This window comes from Hetaerina americana, unplaced genomic scaffold, assembly GCF_022747635.1.
Source record: "Hetaerina americana unplaced genomic scaffold, ioHetAmer1.1.p SCAF_1, whole genome shotgun sequence".
Taxonomy (NCBI): Eukaryota; Metazoa; Arthropoda; class Insecta; order Odonata; family Calopterygidae; genus Hetaerina; species Hetaerina americana.
The window spans coordinates 66045824-66070517 of NW_027286069.1; the positions used below are offsets into that span (position 1 = coordinate 66045824).

Consider the following 24694-nt stretch of genomic DNA (forward strand, 5'->3'; position numbering starts at 1 on the left):
TTGAGAATTGAGATCATAGATTTTTGCCAAACAACATTATTATGTTCAAATAATTAACATAGTATATCACCTAACGGAATATTATTTTGTCTGTTTAAATTACATTTATTTTGATATTTACTTTTCATGCTTCAATAAGTAAAAAAATTTATATATATATATATATATATATATACATACATGATTATATATACATGTGTGTGTGTGTATATATATATATATATATATATATATATATATATATATATATATATATATAAATACATACACACAAAAGGTCGCGGCAGTCCAGGGGTAGAGCGTTGGACTACAGACCAGAGGGCCCGAGTTTGATTCCCTCGCAAGTCTCTCTAAGCGCTCTCAGCTCCTCCCAAGCTGTGTGATTTTTCGGGTAGGAGATCATCCTGGGAAACCATAGGCGCCGGCAAAGTGAAAGGAACTGGCACCCTTACCCTGATATCTGAATTTCACCAGCCACTAAGGCTTAGTACTCGTACTTGGTGTACTCGATAATCACCTATCAAACCGACCTTCGGGTCAAATACTGTGTTAAAGGTGTTTTAAGAATAAAAATAAAAAGATATAATAAATAAGTACACTTTCATTCAAATATGGATTAAAAAGAGATAATTTAATCGAATGTGCCTATATTAACCAGGGAATTTAACGCCTCAAATAGTTGGAAAGGGTGCAGTAATAACGATATCAAATTTTAGAATAAGGAAAGCTTAGAAGTATGGCCAAGTGGCCAAAAAAGCGCATGAAAGTTCCGTGAAAAGAAATATCTCATGGAAAATGGGCTTTCATGAATAAAATCCGGTAGTTTTGGTGACTCGCATTGGATTCGCAGTGAAACAAAGACTTTATTGGGAATGAGAAATATATTAAATTTACCAATGAATAATACTATAGCTGATCAAAAATATAATCACGAAATTCATCTCTTCAACATAATAAGCTGGACCTGTGTGTTTTGAAATTGGTTTTTAATGCATATTTTATTTATGAGTCAAAAGATAGTATTGGTTAGCAATGATGGATAATTAATGAGTACTAAACTGATCAGCTTAATTTTCAGGGTTGGATTTCAAAGATAGAGAAATCAAGCAAAGAAACATTTAGAGAAAATATACCTATCTAAAAGGAAAAGTCAAAAGTTCAATGCAAAAAATTCATTTGAATACAAAAAGAAATAAAGATTCCGTTGGGATTTTTGTAGATAAGTTATTTAAATAAACAGTGGTAATGAAGTGAATGTAAATAGTCATGGCTTAAGGAAGCAATTGTCCAGTCTTGGTGAACCCTGGTTTCTTGTTTACTAAGTAAGTAATAATATTCCTTATATTCATTACGAATTGCCTTGTTGAATATATAAAAATCGGAAAAAATACTGCAAGAAATTGAAATTGTTTTAAGAGATAATTTCATTTTACACATTTAAAAATCATTCCTTTCAAAATAATCAATACATTAACAATAAAAAATGTATTGAACTTGATTTAAGACATTTTTTATTAAGACAAATTTAAGACATACACTACATTCACAATAAGAAATGTATCCACTCTTTACGAATTTCTTTTAGTGTTACAAAGAGTAAAGCATGAAAATCCTCGACAGTAAGGGAGATAAGCCGTTTTCTTTTTTCCCATCCTACTAATTACTTGACGTAATAGTATTGACTCACATTCCCTATTGTCAAATTTGCTTGATTTTTGGAACTGTATCTGAGAATTTGAAGAATGTTTATGAATTTTATGAGTTATGGCAAAATTATTGATAGTAAATAGGTAGTAAAATTCATTCGTAACCGTCGCGTTTTCAAAATATATTCCTAAGAATATCTATGATCCTCTACACCTGTATATTTTTACTCTTGTATGTTATGGTTTTCCAAATTCTTTCATGGAGTCTCAGGGAGTCTCTGATGAAGTTTTTATTATTTCAAAAGTGTCACATATGCATAGAAGCAATTATATGCATAACTACAATTGAATTTTTTTTCTTCTAGTGTACGGCTATTTTATGAATGCATGTACTTGCCGAGAGACTGATTTATGACAAATAATATGGAATGGATGAACAGAATAATGGAGTTTAAAATTATATTGACTTCTACGGTTAAGCCTCAGAAATGTCTGTTGGTAAAATTTATTCATAATTTAATTGTTATGAAGTGGAAACATCTTTTAGTGCATAATGTTTTATGGCATACATTACCTAATTTTGGCCAATAGCTACTTAGAAAAATTAAAACTATATCAAGATATTTTAGTCAATTTTAGGACAATGTTATATTTTGAGGCAAAGGGTGACCTTTCTTCGTAACCTCAACGGAGGAGATGACTTAACCTTCGGTTAACACCGTGTACACTTTTATTAGAGATAACAAATACACTTAATTTAGGGTCCATTATGGTGAGAAAATCCCAACAGATATGTCCAAAATCAGTAACCAACGACGGCTAGTTCAACTAGTCACTCAGTCAAGGGATCACAAATGAATCAAAGTATGCCTGGAATGGGGAAAATGAAACTGACGCGTGATCTCGCGGTTCGATCATGGAAGGAGATGGGAAAAGAATAGGTTGACTCATTTGCTTTGTATGTGATGGTGTGACCATAAATAAAATCTAGTTAAAATTCCTGATGGGAGGTAAGTACTTATCTAGGAAGTCTTAATTTGAGCTCGAGCAGTAGAAGATATTAGCAATAAAACGTTCTCAAGAGAGATCGGGAGGGATGGGGGACGCGGGTCACGGTAGAGAATTCGGAGGACGGCAAAGATCCAAGTGTAGTAGCGACCGGTCTACGTCTTCGCATCCTTTGAAACTGCAGGACTAGGGAAGGAGTGGCAGGCGGAGAGTGAGGCGGAGTGTGATGTGAGTTGGGGTGGTGGTGCAAGAGAAATCGGAGGATGGTGGGAGGGAGGGTGATGAGGATCAGAGAGAGGGAACGAAGGGGAGGGGGATGGTGCGGAAAAAGAGTGTTCGTGAACCCCGGAGCTCTTTGAAAGATTGGCTGGGAGGGCGGTGGCCTTCCTGGAGCTCCCTCATCTATCCCCTCTCCGCTCCCTAACCCCGCCTTCTACTCGTGCTCTTTCTTTCTCTTCTTTGGCCTCCATTTTTAAACAGCCACTGCTCTGCTCTTCAATAAGGAAAGCTCCTATGGCTGCATAATAACAAGCATCCATCTTCCCGCTCTCTCCACTGTTCGGCCCCTCCGAAAGCCGTCACGGACAAAACGCTCCGTCGTGGGGGAGTGCGCCGGAAGATCGGGGAGGAGAGAAGAAATATTAATAAAAAAACACGCATGAGTTATCGATGGATTCTCTCAAAAAGTTTGTGCAGCTGCATATTGGAAATATTTCCGAACATCCGAAAGCGGATGAAGCATTGCGGTTAGATGTGTTGGAAAGAATAAGTTGGGAGTCTTTCCCAAAAGAAAACCGCAAAAGGAAACCATATTCCGTGCTCAAATCGATTCACGTGGCGTACCGCGATCTGAAAAATATCGTTTTTCATTGTATTTCTACTGTTTTTTGTAGAGACTCGCTTCCATCGGAAAAATAAGTGGAATAGTTTGATGCCCATATTCTATAAATAAAATAAATTGATACCCACGACTTAGGTTGACTAGGTTTAATTCACAGCACAAATTTTACTAAATTTCTTAGAATATTGTAATCGGTTTTCCATTGGCGTTGTACAGGTATTAGGTGTACAGTTACTCATTCTATGCACCAAAACTCTCAGAGAAAATGACACTCAAAATCCTTGAATTTAAGTAAAAGGTGAACTCCTACCTAACTTTTTTTCAATATTCACGTAATGGTCCATATTGAAACTCCAGATTAGTGTTGACTATGATAAAACTTTATTTTAATTGTCAAATAATAATAGCTAAAAATTCGATCACCTGGATAAAAACATGAGAAAGAACTCCCCAAAGTTATTGATTTGACACTCATTTTTTCTCACAATTAAGTGGATGACCCAAGCATATGTACACATATTCACGTAAATTCGCCACCGCATTCCATTCGGTTACCAACATAATTATTTTACGCCATTGCATAAAAATATGATTAACTCTCTCTATTTATTCCCTTTGCGCCCATCTGACTACTCGAGGGTTGTTACATTAGTTGTGAAAAATTTCTCAAAATACATATTTTGATCTCAGGTTTTCGACGCATTGCCAATTTACAAAATTGGTGACCATTAACTTGGTGACATTGACACCTAGGTTATTTTTTGATAGGAATTTATTGGTCATTTTCCAGATTGAATGATCATTATCTCATGCTGTTCTTTGTATTCATCCTTGTATTGTAAGAAATTATCAACTTTCAATTGATATCTTTCGGGTGTTTAATGGTGAGTCACTGTATTTTTCATCTTATAAGAAATAAAAATATACTATTTCATATGTTTGGTATTTAATTGCTGCAGTGAGGTGTGAGTGTAATGCTTCCAGTAGGAAATTTCTCAATACAGCTTCCCTTTTCATTAACTCTACTAAACTGCGGCTTTTCAATCATCATTAGATATAAGAATTTATCGAAATCATTCTAAAAATTCATTAAAATGCATCTATCTATTTTACCTTAGTTTAGAAGTAAATTTATAATCAGAGGAAGATTTTAACAATTAAAGTTTATAAAGAAATGGTGTTTCTTTGCATTAAAACACTGTATTTTATCTTCATATTGAATAAGACTCAAGAACTCGGAGCTAGCGAATAGTTAAGGCTATTCGAGTACAGTTTAAAACGTTTCAAACCTACTGAAAAAGTATGAAATAAATCCAAAAATTTCCAATATCTATCATTTAATATTTTTCTATTTTACGTATGCACTACTGATTTAAGAGAAAATAATTGTCCCCATACAGCATTGGAATCAAAAGTTTTCCCACAGATACTCATCGATGAAAGCATCTCTTAGAAATCACATTTATTTAAACTTTTTTTAAAACAAATAAATAATTTTTCTCTACAGCATGTGAAAAAGTAAACAAAACACCTCAATGCATGGTGTCAAAACAAAATGCATCCTACTCCTGCATTACGGCTCGCAGTGCATTTCATAGATGTCATTTGGATACAATGAATTTCCGGAGCTGTCACGGTGTATCCTCCACACGTGCATGCGAGCTGAACACATCAGCTTCTTGATTATTTTCACGGCCTGCCCTGCATCAGACTCGAAATCTGGGACGAAAGTTCTCGAATTCCCAAAGCCGCAGCTTCCGAAAGATATTATCACCAAACTCGCGAACGCTGCGAAAACCTCCATTCGAGCAGATACGATTATTTTTATCGAACTACCAAGGGGCGTGTTCTTGACGAGTGAAAAAAATAAGATAGAGCAACTTTGAATTCAGTATAAAAATACGAATTTATAGCTCCCAAGCCATCAGCATCAATGATTTTTTTTAATTCCAGAGCACTTGGATATTCCGATATTTCGCGTTCAGGGTTACATCGCGCATTTTGGTGAGTAGGACTATATCATGCATGCTAAATAATCCAGTGAGCACTTCTTTGCCCCGCATTCTTCCACAAAGAAGCGGTCGTAAGGAATAATATGGCACATGTCTCTAACGGTCGACCTCGGGAGAAAATGAGGGCGGGGATTAAGCAAGAACTGAACACAGAGAGAGTTATACTAAAAGAAATAGGGATAGGAGGACAAAAATTGTGTTCGTGGTGGCTAAGCATGAGATTTACAGATTAAGTTCTCCCCTCGCTAAGTTGATCCCTACGGTCAACTCTCCAGGGGATTATTTTCTTGGTATAAACGGCAATATAACTCAAATTACGCTTCGACAAACTTTTCATCAAGCCTCATTCACGTGGCTGAGAGTCCTTCTTCATCGGTAATGATTAATTATTACTTATACATTAATAACAAATAAAAACCATATTAGGAAAATGTCTACATAGGTTTAATGAATATATTTAACCAATCATACTGGTATTTTTGATGGATTACCGATGATTTTGCTGGAGAAACGCAAACTAATATCATATAAAATCAGGATATGACTAGCCACCGGGCAGTAAGCGCGGGTTTGACAAGAAGGTCTAAAAAATTACTCACTCTTTGCTATAGATTTTTGTTCTTAAATGTACCCAGTTGCGTAAAGTTAACTCAGGCAATTGAGTTCTTTTGTTGAAGGTAAATCTGGCACTCGGCAAGCTATTGAACGAGTGATGATTACGTATGCCACTAGGGTTAGAACACATTATTTCTGCAATGCGCGTTCATCTCTGACTGCATTCATACAAGGAACAAAATGCAAACCGTATGATAGGCAGTGGTGACGTGGAGTGATATCTACATCTTCAAATAACTAAACCATATCCATGAAACTATTAATATCTGTACATTGTTGTTGGTTTGCTGCTTTTCTACATGCTAACGTGAATTTAAGCTACATTATCATAAAGCTATAACGGTCTCTTCAGGAATGAAAACCTTGAAGTTACTTTATGAGATCGGAAAGTAACTGTGAAATACAGTTCATGATGCAAAAGCGAACTTGATTTAGCCAGTTAATCAATACGTTATAATCAAGCTTTTCGTTTCTTCATTTTAGAGCTAAGTTAGTCACTATGAAGAATATATAAATAATTCTCAAATCTCCAATAATCAAACAACATATCTCTTTCCAAAATATGGTGGACATTTCACACACAAAATATTAATGCATTTCCTAAATAAAATAGAAGCATGCATAAATATAAAGTCTCCGTTTAACTTGATATTTTTATTTGCAGAAGGGATGATAGTATGGGAAGTAATTCTTGAGACAGATAAACGTATTTATTGGCCATTTATTAGTAATACTAAAAATAACTTCACATAAACACACAACTTTTTTTCTAGTGGCAAACAGTTCGTGGACGAGGCAATTTATTTACAATTTTTCAACAAGCACATAATTTGAGTGCAAAAATATAAAAGCGGAGGGTAAAATTTAATAGATATTTTATTTTGCATCACTTTATTCAAGGAATTTTGAAATACCTATCTGCAAAAAAATATTTTTAAGCAAAATTAGACGAATGACCAATGCATATATTGGTTGGAGGGAGTTTTGCATGAGTGTGTGCGCTGCTGGGGTGTAATTTTCCGTGTTGTTTTTTGCATGTGGTATTTTTCGTTTTTACGGTTGGTGACCTAACACCCCCCGCCAACCGCCCTTGCGGCGGCTTGCGGGGTATTATGTAGATGTAGATGTAGATATATGGTTAAATTCTAATGCCAATTTCAATGATTATGTAAATGTGTAAAAAATAATTCTCTTTTCATTAATCAGTTAAAAATTTTATAAATGAGTACCATAGTAATAATAGCATAAGTTTAAATACACAAATTGAAATTAAATATTATTAACATAGGTTTATGCTTCAATGAATAAATTTGGAATGCAAGCGTTGAATTTAATATGATAATTGTATTGAAGCAACATATATAAAATATGCCTACTATGGAAATCATAATACTTGATTTTTAGTGGGGATCGAGATGGTACGGGGGCTAACGTACTGGCTTCCCACCCTGAGGGCGCGGGTTCAAATCCCGGCGGTGTTGAATATTTTTCAAAGGGATCTCGATCCCTACTTGAGGTGCTTTGTGGAGGGCACTTTGAGTGAGTACGCCGTCCGTCGGATGGGACGTTAAGCCGCGGACCCCTTGGCGCCTTTCGTAAAGAGTAGGCTAATGCCGACGCCGGGTTTCTCTCCACCCTTCATCCTTTCCTGTCCTTCCCCTATGGCGCAAATGACCTTAGCTGTCGGTCGCCTCCCCTCAAAACTACTACTACTACTTGATTTTTAGTGATGAACATATGAAATTACTTTTTCACAAGATGTTGATTTATTACATGACCGGTCCCGATGTACATCATCCTTATCTCCACCTGAAGATGATGCAGTGCATGGAAGCTGGCCGTGTAATAAATGAATAACTAGTGGTAGCGTGTATCATTTGTTCAAGACTATTTTCAAATTCCACCATAAAACTCTTACCCACGCAATTAATTAATTTTTTGGTTATATTCAAATTAAAAAAGTAAGAATAAATAGAAATTTACCGTACGTCAACATCGGTGAACAGGTTAGACACTTCATAGACCCAAGTGTTAAATTGCTAGCAAAATTCACTGCAAGATTTTATAAATATTGAAAACTCGTTTCCTAGTTGCAATTTATCAATAGATTATTAATCATAATAACAGGCCTTGATTTATTTATTTTATTAACTGAGATATATACTTCTTTCAATAAGCATTGAAATTTTAATTTATTCAGGACGGGAATTCGCGCGTAAAGGATTCAACTCGTCCACCGTCATAATAATTAGATATGAATTCCCTCTAAATAAACTTTCAGCAATATATTACGGAGCAAGAAATAATTGATAACTATGATAGAATTAATACATGATGGGAAATGGTCAATAGATTTTAAGAGTTCCGGCCTGCCGATACTCTGCACTACCCTCTATTAGTAATCTGGGCAATCAAAAAAGAATGTAGGCTCGTTTATTTCAAACTATGGGAGCGGGCTCGATGTACTCGTACCATAGACTACGCTAGGCTTATTTTTCTCATGTGAAGCGCGACCATGTACAGAAACTTGCTGGTAAGAGAGCGATTCACCCTTAATCTCTCCGTAGACTTAAGCCACACGTCACTTGAAACATTACTACGCCATGGAAGAAACTGAATTGAGAGCGCTTGACCCATGTCTTTTGTCCAGTAATTATATATAATACTTTAACGCTATAATTGGGGAAACTTGAACGACGCCAATGATTCGGGAAGTCAACATAGTTCACGTTGCGGCATTAGGTTTAAGCATTATTCAATTATTCCTATACCTAAAGGTACGACGGAGACAGTGACAAAATAATGAGAAAGATTACGATCCGGTGAACTCTTGTTTAATGACCTAGTTAACTGAATAAATATGTGCCTTCGGCCTCAAATAGCGTAATGTGCGTTTCAAAATAGCCAACCAAACTGTATCGGCGCAAGATTTAGATAAACTGTAGACTTGCTCCATTTGAGAAGGTGGAATTTTAATTCTGTTGGTATTGTTGCCTTGTAGTAGTTATAAAATATATGCAATGAAGGTTCAAGGACCTAAAAGGGCTTGAATTTTGAAATGGAAAAATAAGTCCCTTCACTGACTCTAGTTTTTAAACAAGAGAGATCATCCCGAGTAAGAAGTTAGCTCATATCGCCCTCCTATACGGCATAATTTGATATAATCAATAACTTATCTCAATATTATACAACATTTATTGATTACCAGCAAGTTTTGATTAGCATGAATGACCAATCAATTAATTTTTCATAATTATTTCATATTAATAATTCTACAGACAAAATTTAAACTATCCGGTCTTACTAAATGGGCCCGTATTTCTTCCTTCTGTGGTCCTACTGTGATAAAATATAAAGTTGGAGAAAAAAGATTCAGTACAATTTATTCAATTTTTTCTCAAGTTTTTTCATCAAATAAAGATCAAGCGTAATAAGCGTCAGGCTTTCACATCCAATATTAAATAATATTTTCCCGGAAACCAAAGTCTTTGGCAGAACAGAATATCCGAAGTCCTTTTCAATTTTTAAAATATTAACCATTCCTACTCATAAACTTGAAATGAATTCCGGCTGAAAACCAGAGTTCCATTTGTTAAATTCGGACTACTCTATTTTCTTTAATTATTTTGTATAGCTCTTCAAACTCTATTATATGACTTCAGGAGGTCTCCCCTGACAATTTTTTTAGTTAACGTTAAATTTCTACTTCAAATTTCTACTTTCCTACTGGATGCTTCTATTTTAAGTCAAGAAGAAACTGGCTTAACGACATCTACTTTATCTACAAGGCACCAGTTAGTAGCATGGCTAAGTGTGATAAGTAAGGAAAGATCCCTCTTTCAAAAAGGGCGATTCGTAAGAAGGTGGGGGTGTAGAAGGGGTTGTTACGATTTATGATAGTAAGCCCTCAAGGCAATATCAGAGTGAGATGACACGCAAGTTGGTTAGAAAGCCTACTGGAAGATTTTAAGGGGAAGGTGGCTTAGAAGCGACTTCAGTAAGGGAAATATCCACGGATTAGAGCTGAAAGAGCGAAAATGTGCATTAGCAGCATTCAAATTGAGATTCATTTTTCGAGTGTATGCATTCATGCTGTCAGTAAAAAAAATGATCAGATCTTTCTTGGACGGGCGGCGATGGAGCAGTAACGGGCGAGGAAAACCTTAGTCTTTACCAAACGAAGTTTGGTAAAGACTAAGTTTTTCGGGCTGAGTGCGATGAGGGACGCGAGAAGAAAATCAAATAATGATTCAGAGAAAAAAAGGGACTTAAAACGTGAATGAAAGTGTTGTACAATGAATTAAGGGAAAATGAAGATGGTTTGCTCAAAGCTAGACTTTGGTATCAGGGGAGCAGCTGGGTGACATGCGACATAAAGGGGTGGTTCGTGCGAAATGAGGGGAAAGTGCATGGTCTGCATTTTGACGAGAATAATGAATAGAAATGCACGGATGAAAATGAACTTCAAGTTTTTATTTGTCGAAAGTATTTTATTCTGCTGACGGAAGGGCTAAATCTTATTTCACTTTTTAAACGCTTTGACTTTTTTTGCTTCCTCATATCTACCGTGTTTTATGTTTTTTCCGTGTGTCATAATATTTTAAAGAAACGTCCAATCGAAAATCTGACGCTGACCTCCTCCAACACGCAAATGCAGTAATGAAATCGTTCTTACTCCAGCAATCCCAAATCAAGGGATTCCTCCCGCCATCAGTAAATTGGACCAATACCTCAAAAACTAGGCATTCACAAGCAATTGCTTTAATGTTGCTTCGAAAAACTTATTTTAATTTCCTTGAGCGTATTATTCTTCCAAAAATTCAATGGCCTAATCATTGATGAATATTAGGCAATGCATATTGATACAAGTAGTATTAATTATTATTTTATAGGAAGTAAAAGAGACTAAGAAGTGGGTTGTGACAAACGGGAAGAAAGCGTAAACTCTGTATTTTCACAACGAGAAAAGTGAATAGAGATACAGGAAAAGTCAAGTTTTTGGATTAGTGAGCTGGGAGAGCAGAAATACAAACCTTCAGTTTACGGCTTAGGTAATTAGGAAAACTGTTTGGTGTGTATAGCATATATAATATAAAGATATTCTGCTCCTAACTCTCTCTGATCTGAAGAAGGCCTCAGAGAAGGCCGAAAGCTTAGATTTTTTGAAATGTGAGTGTTCTTTTACGTGTTATCTATTTTATGATTGCGTTATACAGCGCCGTCCGAATTTTACATTGCTCTCGTAAGTGTTCCTGTAAATCATCTAAAGATATAAATATTCACTCAACTATATAAAGGATTATATAAATCACAATTCAAGAAATGTATATATGAAAGGCAGGGACAGAAAGACATGCAAAATTAATTAATTCCTTTAATAAAGTAAACTAATCATTTTTTGACAAGGATATGTATTAGGGGAACATATAGTAAAATTGATTTGGGAATTATTTAATGTAAAAATGTATTCTATTATTTTAATGAACACAATTTTAAGTACGTTTCTATTACAGGGCACGCTGCTAATTACGTTAGTAAAATTTTATGTAGCAAATCATGACACGTAAAATTTATGGCCATTTCAAAAGCAGACAGATGATAATACTTAAAACTTTTTTCTCTAATTATTACCATTTTTAGGGGTTACAGTTATTAAAAACTTTTAATGAATATGAAGCTGAGCCAAAATGATAATAAACATTTATATCTAGATAATATTTGTAAGGCTTCACTTCGGCAAGTTTTTCATTCGAATCTTAAAAAGACATTACGTTACACATACCTGTAGATCTCCTTTATCGTACTGGTAAATCAAAGTTAGAAAACATACTGACATCGTCTGAGAGCCAAATTCAATTTATCGGGAATGAGCTGAAGAAAACTCCAGTCCAAAACATTTAAAGCTCAATCTACAAGTTTCTCCGAAATTCGCTCCTGACATGATCCGCTCCATAATCTTTAGATCCTTAAATTTCTAAGTCCGTACTCACCTCCTCCAGTCGAAATCCAGGATTGAGTCCAATTCCTCGCCAGCAGTAGCTTATTCCGAGATCTCGGAAGCTCTGCGGAACGGCGCCAGCCGTGCTGGTCCGCGGCGGGTAGGTGTGGTGGCGGGTGCAATGGAGCGCTGTAGGGTGTCGTAGACGACCGTAGAGAAAGGGGTTGCGGAATGGAGTGCGCGGCAGGGCAAGGTAATTACTCGAGCCCGGATCGCCCGGCCGCTCAGCGTCCCTTGCCCCGAGGGACATCGTCGCTCCTCCTCGCTCCTCCTACCGCGATTTGCTCGCAGTTCCTATCTCTCTCCATCAAGTTTTTATTTATTCTTTCTTCCTCTTTCTCTCACTCTCCCTCCACGCCTCTCCTTTCCCTCAATTTTCCGTTCTATGCCTTACAAAGAACAAGGGGTTTGGAAAGAAAGAGAGGGAGGAAGCTGTTGAAGGAGGGAAGTTCTCGCAGCTCTTCAGATTTTCTCTTGCTGTATTTTTCACTGCTAGTATCCGTGCGTCTGTGCGTGCGTGTGTGTGCGCTTTCGAGCCACCCTTTTAATGCTTTTGTCTTTGAAAACGAAACTTTTTAAAAAGGAAAGCCCTGGCAGAAGAAAGGACAACTTCAGTGGGTAAATTTAAAAAGTAAAAATATTATAATAATATCTTGTGGTTGAATGAGCGAACGAACGAAACCTTTTAAGCTAATGGAAAAATAAAAGCCGTGCGAGTAAAAAGCACATTGGAATATTTACCTCCACTAAAAAACGATAAAAAATCACTAATCTTTGATTCGGTACGGCGGTGACTGGAGAAACTTCGCGGTTACTTACAAGCAAGCGAACATCCGCCATTTTGGAAGTCCTTAGAACCTTGAACTTTTCTTTTACCGATCACATTTTGCCCTGCATGGGGACTTGAAGAAAACTGGTGTTTTCTGGCCACCTTAAAATGAGAAACCACAAACAATTTGTCTTAAATAATGTCGTAACAAATTGTAAACCAACGCTTAGTTTGCACATTGAAGCATTTAGACACTCATGCCTTTCTCAATATATTTCGAGTAGTTATAGCCGAAAATACATGCCATTAAACTGTGATATGACATATGGCATCACTGCATCACTCTTGAAACACCCACTGCACATTCTGTACATTTAATGTTTTCTCCATTAATTGAAGAAGTTATCTGGTAAAATGCATTCCTTCGCATAAAATTTTCGTTTTCATTTCTATATTCTGGTCAATTCTTTATTTCCACAATTGTCAAAATAACCCTGCCCGGTATCTTTGCCGGATATGATTATTTTGCAGACCAGGGACCATATGGAGGTAATCAAATGAATTCTTCCACTTTCATCTCTGTTCTGCAGAATTCCATCTAACTGCTTTAAGCCTCTTAGTACTAATTTAAAGTATTGAATCAGAGTTTATTGACTTCCTTGATAGAACTTACTTAAATATATTTCACGCTAAATCTTGCAACAAGTTGTTTTCCTGCAAAATAACATAATTCGGATAGGTGATCTATTTTCTGAATACCATTTTCGCATTCCTCAAATGTCTGGATTACTATGAAATAAGTTTTTATAAAAATCGACCAATATTCTTGATCCCACTTGTATTTTGAAGTAAACAGGAGGTCTTTTTACACTCCGGTCGAGCCCGTGAAAATGAATTTTTTTGTTACTCTATACGAGAATATACCCAATAGTATTACATTAAAACATTCCATATTAGTTTCACTTAGCATTTTACATGCAAGCGCGTCTAATGTAAATGGCAAGAATGGCACCAGACTTGGGCGATCCTTGAAATCGTTGTTGGCAATGGATTTGGCGGAATTTCAAATCGCTTAAAACCGAGAATTTTTGGAAGGTAACTTCGTGATGCTTTGTTACTGGAGAAATATCATTTTATCACGACAAAGTAAAAGTTTATCAGACAGAACGGTGGTATTAGAACTAACTTTTGACTTCATTAAAATTAGGCGGTCGTGAAAGAACCTCATAGTATCCCCTTTCAATGAAACCGTCAAATAAATGTCTCAGATGTCTCAGGTCGTTCTCTGATTTGCAGCAGGCATGGAAAAATCAAGAAATGAGTCTCCTCCCATTTTTTCTTTCGTAAACTTTATAGAATCGAGTTAAAAATCGTTCAAGGATGTGTGAAACATAGAGAACCCGAGGTTGCAAATGTAATGCAATGAATCTTGCATTCACAAAGTTTACTTCATTTCAATGCACAATCTTCAAGTTCTTATCAAATATACCCTCTTGACTATTGTCCCTCAGATGCATGTGTTGACGCCTCTCCCTCTATCCAGCCCTCTCCTCCCATTCTCAATCGCTCCAACTTTGCAGGAGATCGTCTCCTTCACCATCCCCTTTATCTCTTTCATCTCTCGCTAACACTGCCGCAAAACGCCTTATTATCACTCTGGCCTGTCTCTCTCTCTCTCTTCCCACCCCCAGGATCCTCTCCCCTCCTCCCTCCACCCACCCGTTAGCAGTTTGGTGCCTTTCGAGTTACTGGGAATTTGCGCCTGCTAAGGGTGGGGAGGATCAATTCGACGCGATGCAAAGGAAGGGCCTCTCTCTGTCCCGGGAGAGTAACGAATAGGTCTTCCTTGCCGCACAGGTGAAAGGGGTTGGCAATGAGGAGCGCGTCAAAGGGGTTTTGAGAGGGTTGATTTGTTGTGCCGACGGAGTGGTTGAAGCACTTCCCTTGCCACCTGTATGTATCATCCTCTACCTACCCTTATCCCTTTCTTTACAACACCCCCCTCTCTCCCGTTCTATCTGCCCTTCTCGCCATCTCACTTATATGCATATACAAAACCCCTTGGGGTTTCAACGAAAAGGGGATGTGGCCCATTGGAACCAGCACAACCCTAACCCTCATAACTATAACACCAAAGCAGCTCCTCTTCCTAATATTGTCTTTCTCTCTCTCTCCCTCTACATGTCTCGACATCCCAAAGTACGCCTCAGCCTATTCCTACCCCTTCCCCATCCCATGAACTCACTTTCTGTCTGAACTAATCCGCCTTCCTCCCTCCCAACTCGCATTATCTTTATTCCCACTTCACCACCTCTCAGGGTCTCCCATTCTCTCCCCCTCACCCAAGCTACACTCAAGTTTCCTCTCTCTGCTCCAATGCCTTCCAACGACATTTCCACCGATCCTTTCCTAGAACAACCCGTCTCCTCCTTCATCTTCCGACTGCTTCCTCTGTACTGTACGATAGTGTTCTCGTCTCCACCCACCCAGACTACCTTACCCCCTAACTTTCATACAATACCATAGCAGCCGCTAAATTCATTCCATTGAACTTGTCCACCCTCGACCTCCATGCCACCCCTTCTTCCCTCGTCCACGCATTTGAGCTCTCTGTGTTTCGGACGAATCTCCCATTCCTCTTATAGTCATCATTTCTTAGCCTTCATCCCTTACCACGCGTGCATTTTCCCCGTTCTCCGCTACATGCAACGTGCACATTCTCGACCCCAAAAATTCGACATTTTCCAGGGAGGAAGTTGGCTCACCTCCTTCCTGTAGCGTATCCGACGACACTTGCTACTATCACCACACACAGAGCAGACCGAGCATATAGTACACATGGTCGTGCACAGACCTCTCCCTCTCAATCCCCTCCGTCACAACGTACACGTTGCATAACTTTTCTTTTCTGACCACGAATCCTTTTCACCGCCGTCCTCTTCATCCCCTCACTAGGCTGGACTTCGTCCGTTACTCTCTTTCAGGCACGACCCTAACAGGCGGTGAACAAGACCTTAGTCCTTCTCGAGAGTTTACGCCACGGATCACTCTTTGCCTTCCCCTCCACTTCAGTGGGACGTCCTTTTGCGTGAAAACCTTCCATATTTGATAGAGTTTGCTCCTTCGCCATTCGTTTCCCATCAATACTTTCCCCGCTGTTTTAGAGTCCGAGCGAATTTTGATGCAACTTGCATGACTAGGCTTCACTAAGTGTACTATACACTTTCTTTATACTCTTTGGGAACACTTATTGCGGGTAGGATATATTTTTTTTGTTCAAAAATTCTTTGTAGGATACCATTGATGCCATAATGGTACCCGATGGTTTACCATTTTAAATTGATTTTCATTTTACTCTTAGTCACGTGGCATAGTTCTTAACGAATATACTTCAATTAAACCGCTTCTTTGCTATAAACAAGATTAAAAAGTTTAAAAAATATTGTGTTCCCATTATCTACAATTTTTATTTAGTACAATAGAAATGACGCCTGGATTTCTGTTCCTTTTAGAGCTACTTAAACGTAGATATCCTTTGCTTTATATTCCATACTCTCGCTTTTCTCCTGCTTCCAATATCTTCTACCAGCAAACTCTGTTCCTTCGAGTCCCAAGGTTTCTTTCCGCTACCATTTTTGCATTTTAATTTCAGCTTAATGCTTATATCTTTCCCCAAACTGTAGATTGGAAATATTAATTCCTACCTTTTTTTCAAATTTGGATAGGACGATTTCGTTAAGTTAAGTTGTCAGTTGGTTATACGCGAATACCGCATCACTGAAAATATTACAAAACTCTGCTACAACAGATGCTTTGACTCCAAGTAAAAAGTGATTAATTTATAAGGCTTTGAATGAGAAACTAAAAAAGCATTTTGGCAGGAAAGTACGCACTTTAAGTGATGAATCGAACCTTTAAATATCTTAATCATTCAGTCCCTATTTTAAAATGGTGATATAATGTAATAATGGAGTCTATCAGGCTTGGGGATTTTTTTGGGTAATAGAAATCAAATAGGGGAACATCGTTTAAAGAAGAGTAATAGATTTGGCTCCAGATGAGAATTGATATACAATGTGAATGAATCTTTCTGCAAATGGCCAATTTAATATCCAGAAAGCGAATAAAAATGCTACATTCGGTCCGGTTAATGTTAAATGATGCAATATTCGGTTATAACTTCACTTTTTAACGTCAAGCAATTCGTTTTTGAATAAAACAGAAATTTATATTTCATTTTCCAATGCTCATAACAAGGGAAGGTTATTGACTAAAAGGGATATTACTATTTCGTTACAACCAGAGAAGTATTTTATCCCAAAATGGACAATATCTTTTGTTTCTCTCACAAGGGTGGTTCTCTCTCATTAGTGAGGAGCTTATGTCTCAAAAATATCATTATTATCCTCCTTTCCATGATCGTGTTTAGAACGAAACCGATTTTTTTTCTTTAAAAACTCTTCATATGTTGATGGAATCAACAAATCACGAATTCTTTCGTCTCTCAACGAGCATTTATGGAACACCAGAGTGTCCCCATAAGGGCAAATCCTTCCTCCATTACCTTGATCATGCACTCTGCAATCAATAAAAAAATTAAACGAACGAAAAAATCGTCAGAAAAAATTGAAGCCATTCTCTTTAAATATCCAGTCGCTGATTTCTCATATAAAAACCATTTAACATTTTAGGACACCGAAAATAGTTTTTTTTCAGATCGTCGGTGTTATGAGAGATACTATTTCAAAAATTTCAATCCCACATCATGTCGGAACAGAGGCAAAATCGCATCCAATAAAGGGGAGATGTAGTGGGTGTGAGTTGATTGCTGCAAACTTCCGTCTGTTAATCTCTCATCCCCGCAAAACACACAAACATTCACTCAGCACTTCCTACGCGAGCACAGATTGAAGTTCCAGGAACCGCCAACGTTTTTCTTGCACACATTCATGTTTCGATGATCAACGAACATTTTGTTACTACGAGGATCTGAATATGGAAGGACTTCTATTAAACATCCACGCTCGCTTGCCGATACTCGTGAGTTTTTTAGTTCTTCCGCAATACCTTCACCACCACCGGCCACAAACCTAAATAGAGAGGCTGAAGGTGCAGAGTGTTCTTATCATAGATATATATATGCATTATGTATTTACATCCTATGCTGGCATAGCGTTTATTTTCAGTGTTTCGTGAGGAGATCGGGCTATTTTTAAGGGTATGTAGAAATGACACTGTACGGGGACGTGGATGAAGGAGTGGGTGTTACTGGTGGTGGCAGGGGTTGACAATGGTGTGTGAAGGGGTGGGATCGGAGGGCGTTAAGGTGCTTGCTTCCGTCGCTTACACGCGCACCACTCAGGATCCGAAGAGGGCTACGACCACGCTGAGGAGGAAGGCACTGAACGGGTACTCCAGCCTCAGCTGCCCCCCGTGCTGCATTGCCGCTGGGTGTTCCCCTGGAAATAAGGGAATGGAAAAAAATTCATCTTTACCATTGGATTTTGAGATTTTAATACAAATATCATTGCTTCTAATACAACTCTTTACAATTCCCTCACACCATTACACACAAAGAAATATTATAAGAAACTCGGGCGAAATAAAGTCATTAATATAAGTGCGCACGAGTAGATATTAACTATCACTTACAGAGGTTATAACTTATTATAATCCACTATTAAACCTTCCACGTTAGACTGGTAGTTTTCCAAACCACCTTATTTGTAGTAGAGTAATAAAAACTTAACGATATTAGAAACTTAAATTATTCCTGGAAATGTATCTGATGGACAAATAAACTTCTATAAAATTCGTTCATCATATGTGAAGGAGTAATACGTAGCCAATGCAACTAGATATGCATTCCAAATTCATGAAAGTCAAGAGTCCAAAAATCATTCACCAAGATCTATTCCGAATTAATTTTCACCTTAAAAGTGTTGCATTCGTGTACACACAAACGGGTAACTCCGCTAAATTTGCTGTTTAGGAAGGGGAATCGAGATGGTGTAGTGGCTAACGTACAAGCTTCCCACCGGGAGGGTCCGGGTTTAAACCCTGGAGACAAATATTTTCACTGGTATCCCGAACCCTATTACGGAGTAGTCACTCAAAGTGCTCTGCATTTGTGTTCTCTCCATTTAGTTTCATATCGAATTACTGCAAGTCGCCTATATTTTATCTTGACTCATATTACTTTCAGTAAGGAAGAGAATGGCTTACATTTATATATATTTAACGAGGGCTACATTATTTACAGAGCAAAAAATTCAACAAATACTAGCAACAATCACTACTCTATGAACGCGGCTCCTTAACAACTTTGACGGATGTAGAAAATTGATCTCATACGACAGTTAATTTGATAAACTATGGTTACATGAACTATCAATACCTTTCATCTATATTCAAGCTGAAGCAATTATGTAAGGAATCGCTACAGGCGTAACTTTACGATTCATATAAATTGTAGTAAATACCCTTGGTAATTTTTATTCTGTGGCCATTGAATTGTTTTGTCAATTTTTATTGATGAACCATTTTAAAAGTATACCAGTGTCCTCACTTCATGATTAAAATATTATACTTATTATTATGCTAATGAACCAGTAATAGAAAATGTTTTAATGAAAGCAATGACATTGAACCAAAATCATATTTTACTATGACAATCTCATTTTAATAACAAGATTTATTTTATCAAAGAATTATGTTCATGCGATAATTGTATACTGATTGCTTAATTGATAATCGTGATTGCTTAACATTTTCTCACATTTTTAGATATAAACATAATTATTTTCACTTCTGCGTAATATGTCTCTAGTAAAAAAATCCTGTTCAACCGCATTAAGTGAATCTGTCACGCTGGTATGCGGAGGACAGATTTTTTTATCCTTACTGTCCTTGGACTATTCTCCGTGAATGTTCCTGCCGCATTTGGCAAGGCCTTAAATCGTATTTGGCAACGACTCACAAGCTAACCTCAACGGTTGGTTGAGTGCCTCTTTGGCTATGTTAGCAGTTTCTCTAGATTCCAAAGTTATATAGGCGACGGATATCATGACTTTTGGTGAATTCAGCTACAGTGAGCTTTGCAGCCGCCGATTTCTGCCATTTCAGTTGCTTTTGCAGCAAAGAACGGGTACACCTTAGAGCGAGTACAAATCATTGCCAATGGCCGCAAGGTCTACCTCTAACTTCGCCAGTTTCCTTTTCCTAGAGACTTTGTCTGGATAACGTTTTCCCATGCAAGGGAAGGGCGAGGTGTGAAATAACAAGGAACAATTTTTCAAAACAAGTGCCGTTAAAGTCAAATAATTTCCAGACACATTTAATTTGATGCATTCATACATCCAAACCTCGCATAATAGTGGAATGTTCCTACATTTAAGAGAAACACGCCGCGTACCATTATTTAATTTCATATAATGATTAGAAATGAATGCAATGCGTCCGTACTTGAAATCTACGCTATTTTTAGGGAAAATATTGGTTACTAGGATACCATTAATTTTTCCAGTTAAAATGCATATATATATATATATATATATATATGGCGTCTCCTTTGGTGGGTGAAACAGCCCCCTGACGCCATCTCTACCCCTTCGCCGCACCCCATATACGCGAGGGAGAATATTCAGTGTCGTAACATAGACAACTTGTGTATTATGAGCCGTGAAGTATTCTATTTCGTCTCTTCTTCCCAAGGGCATAAGACGGCAGTGTTGATTTACATGCAGGGAAATCAATATCATTGTAAACTGCCAGGTGCCTTGGCCGTTAACGCGAGTGGTTGCCTACGGAGAGGGTCATCCAGGGAATCGCCATCCCTTGCTTCACTCGGAATTTTCAGAAGGAAGCCACACTGACTGTATGGATATATTTCAAGCACTTTGCAATTAACAAATCAAAATTTGGGCACAAATATTGAGTTCTTGAATCTTGTTAATATCTTGACGTCAGGTCTACCAAAAAGAACACATGATTTTTATCCATTCCTATACTAAACCAATCATCACTTTTATGTCACTATCATTTGCAAGAATTTTGAAGGCGAGTCAGAATAACATCATTTAATAAGTCTATGATTACATACGTTTTTTGTATGATTTTTACTTATTAACTGACTTTGGCTCTTGGTTTTCGTGGTGATGAATATGTAAACTATCGTTTTAAATTTTCACGACGATTGTAAAATTTCTCTTTATCTTGGAAATGAAGATATTTGCACATGGGTTTTTTCCCTACGAATAACTAAATTACCCAAGTGCAAAGTGCTAAAAAAAACTAAATTATCAGTGCTAATCCCCAAGCCATGAATGCAATAACTGGAAATTAGTCATATTTAAATCGATATTTATGCCAAAATTGTTATGTTTAGCTTCAAATTCATGGTAAAATCATGCATCTACAGATAATCCAAGATTTAAGAATTAATGACCTCCGCCTGAGAAAACAGAATAAAAGGAGAATAAAATTGCCCTACAAGGTATGGATTGCTATGGATAGATATGAAGAAGAAGTAATGAAGGATCTCAGATGGAAGAGATGTCAGGCAGGAGGGGTGAATAAGAATGGGAAGAATGAAAGAAAACGATAACAATTAGGGGGGAAATACACTGATTAGACAGATTAAAACAGATTTGACTGAAGTAGTGCATCGCGTAGCACAGAATTAATACACTCTATGTCAAATGTCTATTGTATTCTATATTAACACATTTTTGTAAGCTTTAACACTGTATATCAATTTAAGTTCGCAATTAAGTGTTATAATTTCGTCGAAGTATTCTACCAGTGAGCTATGCCCTTCTCATACCACACTTCGGTCTGCTCTCTTTTCCTCTGAATCCTGCATCCCCTCAAACTTTGCCCTTGGTCGTCTCCATTGTGTAGTTGTCCGAGAGAAATGAGCTCAACCAGTCAAAGGATTAAATTTGTAGAAATAGGTATTTGTTATAACGGGAATAGATGCTACATAATTAATAGGTAGGACCACATACTAGTGGTCCTACCTATCAATTCCCCGCCCTCACATCAATCGAGCATTCAGAATTTGGATCTTTGAATAAGCAATATGAAGGAAACTTGCAGGGCGCACAGATTTGTATCTCCCAATAAATATAGGCCTTCTTCAGAGGGCAACACTGGAGTGTTCCTCATAAACTTCCTATTTTCACCTCTTGCGAGCTAAAAATGCTATTCACTCCTTTGAGAGTTTCACGCTTACGTGATAATGTTATGCAATTTGCATCGTTCTCACTTTGATACTTGCCTTTGATCTTCTCCTTTCGTTTTCGCTCATTTCCATTTCATTTATTTCTACCGATTCCAATTGCTCAGCATTTATGAGTTTTGGTTGCAAGCTCTTCAGGATTAATCGTAAATAATATAATATTTAAGGTATCAAAAAAATTATCTGGATTAATTTTCCAGCTTAAATATTAATGCGGACAAAATGCGTCACTCCTACCATATTTGCTCGACGGATAAAAATTACACATTCAATGAATCTGTGAATACCTTTTTACGTGGTGAAAAGAGAGTAAAAATTATAAAAAGACTTAAACTTCGCTATCAGTAAATGTATACTTCTCAGAGCGTCACATTTATGTTATTATGTTCGTATCCAGCTGGTAAAATTGTTTTTTTGTGATGTCAAAAGTTCTGGTATTTATTTGAATTTCCCTAATGTATACAAAAGAGCAAGTATTGGAGTTATATGCAAGCAACATCACTTATTTTCAAGCTCTACCCTCAGAAATGTGTTTCGTAACGTCTGAAAGTTTCTTAATTGACATTCGCTCCTTGGCACCTTCCTTCTCAAACCTATTCATTCACGGTAAATGGCTTTTGATTTGCAAAAAACCATAAAAATGCTTATCTCAGTGGTTCAGACACAGATGTGAGCGCTTGTTTTAATTTTCACGCCTCAATCTCTTTCAATTCTTATACCACTGTGGCTTACCCTCTGTAATTCCCTTTATTTTCCCCACACGCTTCTCTTCAACCATCATCCCAAGTGATGCCTCTCTTGCTCAGTTGGCCTCTCTCTTCGTCTTCCTACCCCCAATCCGTCTCATTCCTTTTGCATTCCCTGCGGAGGGACCCGTTTCCATGTAAATTCAACGTATCACTCATTGAAAGTCCTCTCTTCTAACCCTCCTCTCCATCCACCTCTCTCTATCCCTCTCTCACCCTCTCCCGTCTGCCTTCCAGGTCTCCCCTCCCTGAGGCCTCAACTCACCTTCCCTTTCTCACAGAACCTTTCACGATCCCAAAAATTCCACCACTCCTCCCTCACTTTGCCCACTACTGTCGAAAAACCTCAAAAGCGTTCCCCGACTTCTATCCTCATCCTCCTCCCTACAGACGCTTCCGCCGCCAGCATCCACCATCTTTATAGCTTTCTCATTCCGCATAGCAGATCCTCATCTCCTCACGGTACACCATATGATTCCAAAATTGTAGCAAAACTTCCCCTTCACCCTGTTCCCATTGTATTTCACGTACAGTAGAGCCGTCTCTATATCTCCTATCCTCTATATAGGCCCTCTCCTCTCTGTTCCTCGGCATAACAAAAATCCTTACGCCCTTCCTTCGTCTGTCCACCATCGGCTTTAGCCACACTCATGCATGCAGCTTCAAGAGCGAACGTTGGGTGGGTGAAGAAAGGCGAATAGAGAGAGGGGAGTACGGCAAAAGGTGTTTTCCTCTTTCCATCTTTTCCTCCCTCCCCGCTTCCGAGTTTCTACGGCAATTGTATTCTAAAATGATTCTCGTAAGCGGCACCCAAAAGGACGCAAGTTACCCTTGAGTCGGCGGTGGAACAGTACCAAGTGAATTTTGAGTGAGAATGTAAATTAAAAAATCTCTTCAAAGGTTCACCATAACGTTTGCTGCTCCTTACTCTTATAATATAAAACTTAATGGACATCAGAGTGAAACATTTTTATTTTCAAAGTAAACTTATTCATAGAATAGGGAATAGGGTATTTGTTTTTAAGCAAAAATTTCTCTCACTCTGGTATCTGCATCAGTATTCCAAATAGTTGTGTCGATAAAAATGACGGAAATTAACGTTCATTAAAGAAAATTTAATGTTTCAGATATTTTAGACGAGATTCTGAGACCGAGCTAAGTATTGTGAAATGGGTGGAATATACAGGTACATGGGTATTCAACTTCTTATTGCAATTATTTATAGAGTTTTATCAACGTATCAATACTAACTGATGTTATTAATTAATCTCCTTTAAGTAATTAAAGTTTATGAAATTAAGGAATAGTTGCTTCACAGCTGAATAAAAATTAAGTACCATCATCTATTGTTGCATTCCTACATAACACCGTTAAAGCTTTAAATAACTTAATGGAGAATAATAAAACCTTAACTTTTTCATCAGTTTGATCTGGTATATGATTACTGTACGAAATTATTTTACTAAGTTTTCTGATTTGACACAATAAGTCAGAATATACAATTACATTGTTTGGACCCTTTCTTAGTAATACTTGAAAAATCTGATGCTTATGTTATTTACATGTTCACATACCTGAGGTTTTTGGTACTTGTATAATTTAGATTCTTATTGAAACGTCTAATTTAACGTCTATCTAATTTAATTTGAGTTAGGAAATAAACAGAACACGCATTCACTTCAACCTTTATCTCCGTAATGTCACCCCATGACAATTAAATCGCGTACTGAAATTACTGTTCAGTTGAAATTGTGTAGTCAAGTGATATAACGATACGCATACATTTCGTTGGTAAACTCAGATTGGATATCAAAGTAA

The 24694-nt window shown here is 37.4% G+C and overlaps 1 protein-coding gene across 1 annotated transcript in view; it reads right to left on the bottom strand.

Annotated features, from left to right (window-relative positions):
- Nucleotides 1–24694, bottom strand: part of LOC139692645 (zwei Ig domain protein zig-8-like) — a 494186-nt gene that overhangs the window by 15293 nt on the left and 454199 nt on the right. Inside the window, exon 6 of the mRNA XM_071590958.1 lies at nucleotides 12113–18348. Within this exon, the coding sequence (XP_071447059.1) occupies nucleotides 18248–18348 (101 nt within the window). The 3' untranslated portion in view covers nucleotides 12113–18247. The remainder of the gene's footprint in view (nucleotides 1–12112; nucleotides 18349–24694) is intronic.